Source organism: Lathyrus oleraceus, chromosome 5 (genome assembly GCF_024323335.1).
Source record: "Lathyrus oleraceus cultivar Zhongwan6 chromosome 5, CAAS_Psat_ZW6_1.0, whole genome shotgun sequence".
Classification (NCBI taxonomy): domain Eukaryota; kingdom Viridiplantae; phylum Streptophyta; class Magnoliopsida; order Fabales; family Fabaceae; genus Lathyrus; species Lathyrus oleraceus.
Genome location: NC_066583.1, coordinates 353,370,135 through 353,375,057, shown reverse-complemented (window position 1 = coordinate 353,375,057; position 4,923 = coordinate 353,370,135). Strand labels below are relative to the sequence as shown.

Genomic DNA, 4,923 nt, shown 5'->3' with positions numbered 1-4,923 from the left:
TAAGGTAAAGGTGTTGAACAGGATACTTTATCAATCATTAGACTTGTTAATTTTTTTGTCCTAAAACAATTAGGTAAAGTTAAAATAAATGATAATACATATAAAACTAAATCAAGGATCTACACATCGACTTATATACCTAATATACTTGACTACATGGTTTCTCTCTAGGTGGAGCCCTTTTTTTTGTAGTACCTTGAATCTCAAGCCAACTCTTGAGTCGTTTATATCTCTTTAAGCCATGTCATTTCTTGAATCCCTTTGGTTACATAACATCATGACATTGAAGTTTCTAATTATCACTATTATCGTTATCATTGTTCTTGGATTGTATGCAAAGTTCCATAATTTTCTTACGCGTGACTTATACATTATCATCAACAAACTCGAGAAACCCTTTGTTGGGTGATGCCTCAGTCGCCTCTCTAATAAATTTATAGACATCTTGTCTAAGTTTTCATGTCGTAGATAAATTTGGTTCTCCTTTAACCTTTTTTCCCATACAATCTTGCACAATGCCGCAACGAACATCTCTTGCTCACCTTCTTAAAATATACTCCTCGGAAAAAATTTAACATCGTTCACTTCAAACACTTTTAATGCATGTGAACAAAGTGTGCGAAATGTTTCAAATTTTCTACACCTATAACTAATGGAAGTTGAAGCAATGTCAAATGATACTTTCCAAGTTCCTTCATGGTTGACCATAGTGATGACATATTCACATAAAGAGTGAAACTCATTCCTCTCTGATATCGTTAAAACTAAGAATAAGGTAAACTCATTTTGACAAATCTCAAATACTTTATGTGAATGTTTTCTCCATGTAGCACGGAACCCATTTCTTTTAATAATAATAAATTGATTTGATCCAATTATTTTCATGAACATTATAGTTGTTCACTAAATAAGACCAATTTGCCTAAAATTCTGCTTCATTGTCAAATTCATACATGATTTTCGTGAAATCTCCTAAAGAATAACTTTCACCCTTCATCAAGTTCCCAAGTTGTTTGATTGTGTTTTGTAACAAGTGTCAGGTACATATATCGTGATGAGTCTCAAGTATCACTTCAACAAGTGCTCTAGACATCGCCTGATACTGGTCATTAAACACAATCTTTGACTTTTTTGTTACGCACCTGTTAAAATGTATGAAACAACCATTTAAAGGACTGAATTGTCTCATCATACAATAATGATGCACCAAAAATGACCGAGCCTCTATAGTGGTTAAAACAAGAAAATAGAGCAAACAGTTTATTGGCATGAATGTTACAATATGTTGTGTCAATGAAACAACGTCACCAAAATACCCATAGTCTAAAACCATATTTGCATAACACCAAAACACATTTGTAATTTGTTCATATATAATCATCTGGTATGTATAGAAGAACGATGGATTTTCTAACAATTGTCGTTGAAAGTATTGGAAAAGACATCCATACTCGATGTAAACCATACTTTTTTTTCTTCTTGCATTGAGATGATTTTTTATATCAACACATGTATATCCAAGGTTAGAACTATGCCCTTCATGTGTGCTCATAAGTTGAAAAACACATGTATATCGGCTAAATTAATTTCAAATGCTTGGACTTGATGACAAACTTTTCATTCTTCAATACAATAGAATTCCATGCTTTGCAATTCGTTCTGGTCTCGGTTCTATGGTGCTAACAAAAGCATCTCTCTTATCTTCCTTTCGTAGTCCTTCCTTGCAACAAACAAATCTACACAATGATATAGATCCATCTTTTTATTCTTATTCACATAGTGCTTTCTAACACGAAAGCCCATATTTGCACCATATGCGAGTCAAAATTAATAAACCGCGTATGATGAATCAAATTTCATACCAAACATTAAATTCCAATTAATATTTAAAGATACTATTTTTTTATCATACTCTATTTCTAAATAAACATTAAGAGAGTCCGGTTCCGTTTTTCTTTTTTGTGAAAATTTTGACTTAGCATTTCTCTTTTGTAAAAGTAAAATAAGACATTTTTACAAAATGTTAGAAGCATGGAGTAAAATAGAAGTTCCTATTGGTAAAAGAGTCCTAATAGGTAATTTTGATATTGGGTCATGATATTATTGATCTGTGATGCGTGTGGTCCTAATAACATGAAGAGTGTAGGATTGGGAAAGAAAGAACCACTTATACCCTTTAACACTGAATACTAATTATGTTATGTCCCTTCATTCAGTGAGCTTTCACTTCCACTGTAACTAACATGCTCTCACGCACTGTTATACTTTCCTTCCACTTCCACCCATGACTTCCAAAACGCGTCGTTTAACCACCTGTCACCGCCACCCTTCCAAACCCATCACCGGTTTCTGCGCTTCCTGCCTCACCGAACGTCTCTCCGGCATCGAATCCTCTTCCACTGACCCCGAACTCCGCCGTACCAAATCTTGTTCCGGCAGCGGTCGAACTTCCGCCGCAGTCGAACCCCGCCGTAGGTCCTGCGAGATCCTCGCTGTACCGGAGCTCCAGCGTGGAACGCTGTCGGACCTCTTCAATCTCGCCGATGAGAAGAAGAAGAAGCAGACTTCGAATCGGAATGTCGAAATATCCGGTGTTGAGATTAGTGATTTCGACGGCGGCGACACTCTTAGGGTTTTAGTCGAAAATGACGAAGAGACGAAGACGATGAAGGAGTTTATAGATCTTGAAATTCGTAGAGGGAAGAACGGGGGAAGAGATTCAAGAGGGAGTTTCTGGGACGCGGCTTCGGTTTTCAGCAAAAGATTGAGGAAATGGAAGCGGAAACAGAAGTTGAAGAGAAGCGGTGGTGCTTGCGACGGTTCTGTCATCGGCAATGGTGTTGGTTTAACGAGCAGGGAGGTTGAGAAGCGTAGGACAAGGAATTTTAGAGAGACGCAATCGGAGGTTGGAGAGTATGGTTTATCATTGGGAAGAAGATCATGTGATACTGATCCTAGGTTATCTGTGGATGATTCGAGGTTTTCATTTGATGCACCTCGGGCTTCTTGGGATGGTTATTTGATTGGGAAAGCGTGTCCGAGGTTTTCCCCAATGGTTGCTATTAATGGTGATAGGGTTTTGGTTGAGGAAGAAGAAGAAGGAGAAGAAGAGGTGGTGAATTTGGAAAGTGGTGGTGGTGGTGGTGGTGGAGAGCATTATCCTGGTGGTTCAGATCAGACAAAGCATTATTATTCCGATCGGAGAAGGAGAAGTTTTGATAGGTCAAATTCTCGTAGGAAATCGATGGTGATTGGAGATGTTGATGAATTGAGAGTGATATCTAATGCCAAGGTTTCACCGGCCACAACTGAGTTATTCTATGGTGCAAAAGTCTTGATCACTGAGGAAGATTTGAGGGGTGCTAATCTGAATCCTAAGAACAATGGTATTGTTCATTCTGATTGTACAACAGGGTCTTCTTCTAAGGAAGCTTGTGATGTTGAAATTGGAGTTGATCAAAAGGGGCCGAACAAGTTTCACAAATGGGGCAAGTTGTGGAATAAATTGGGATTAATACAGAGGAGAAAGGAAGATAAGTTGGGAGAGGAAGAATGTGTTTCTGGTGATGTTGTTAATAAGCCAATTGCCGAGTCTTGGCAGAAGCTTAGGAGGGTTGTTAATGGACAAGGGAGCGAATCGGTTAGTGAGAAGCTTATTCGTAGCTATAGTGTTAGTTGTAGAAATCATAGTAGAGTGCCTGGTTTTGTCAATGGCCTTGCAGGTCCTGAAACCAAAGGCAATGTTTTGAATGGAAGACAAGAGCTTACGCTTCAAAGGAATCGAAGTGTTAGGTATTCGTCGAGTAATGTTGACACTGGTCTATTAAGATTCTATTTGACACCTCTGAAGAGCTATCGGCGAAGCAGGTCAGGAAAGAGTAGCAGGATTTGAATCCATCAGCAAGAAGTTTCTTGTAAAGCTGTAACTTTTGGTTAGAAAAATTATATATAGTGTTGTTGTTTCTCTCCATTAGATAAAGTTCTTCACCCTGTTAAATTTTGGTTGCAATTGTTCACACTATATGTTTGTAGCAGAATAGAACATTGATACCACAATATTATTGGCATAATAAATTTCTGATTTCAACAATGCTAGGACTAACATTGATCTAGAACACTAGATTTTACTAGTTTTTAATGCAAAATACTTATTAATCTGGGCAAGATGCAGGTTAGGTTTTCAAAATTTGTTCAGGTAGCATCAAATAATGACTAAAATTTTGTTTATATTTGTTGAATCTGGGTCATTTTACATATTCTGACAAAGTTAAAAGAGTGAATATTTGGATTTAGTCATGTACTCTTTATGTCTCCGTTGGTAATGTCCCTGCTACTTGTGGATAGATCTTCATTGTCAACTGATTTTGTTGATTTTTTATTTATTTAAAAAATCATCATTTAAAGATCTTATTATAGCAAGTTTTTCTGATCAGCTATGGTCATCTATTTGTTTCAAGAAACAATATCATTACCTAAGATAACCCAGCTTCAGATCTTGACCAGTATGATGTCAGGTTTCTAGCGGTTAACGTTGTACAGTTGAAACTTGACTATTCATAAAGTGTCTTGCGTTTTCACTTTTGTCTAGTCCTCCTACCATGTCGTGTCTCTATGTATAAGAACATCAGTTGACTTTAATTTGAAAAAATTTCTTTTGCTTAAACATTATAATTGTGCAAATTCGTTGTTTCAGTAAACCATGAAAAGAAATTGAATTGGATTCTTCCACACCAGTGATTTTTTTATGGAGGATTCTTCTTGTTTCCCTCCATGTCTTTCTTTACAGGGACATGTTATGAAAAGCTCGATCCTTTAAACGGTGGAGTACTTGATTGCTAAACAATGCCTTTTGAAAGGTTATTTAAGTTGAAACGAAACTCATCAAGTAAATTAAATTACCACAGATCCACTTGAATGTAACAC

The 4,923-nt window shown here is 36.7% G+C and overlaps 1 protein-coding gene across 1 annotated transcript; it reads left to right on the top strand.

Moving 5' to 3' along the window:
• The first annotated feature begins 2,136 nt into the window (after positions 1–2,136).
• On the top strand, positions 2,137–4,090 carry LOC127084623 (protein OCTOPUS). Its single transcript, XM_051025112.1, has one exon. The coding sequence runs from the start codon at positions 2,285–2,287 to the stop codon at positions 3,890–3,892; it is 1,608 nt and encodes a 535-aa protein (XP_050881069.1). The 5' UTR covers positions 2,137–2,284; the 3' UTR covers positions 3,893–4,090.
• The last annotated feature ends 833 nt before the right edge of the window (positions 4,091–4,923 follow it).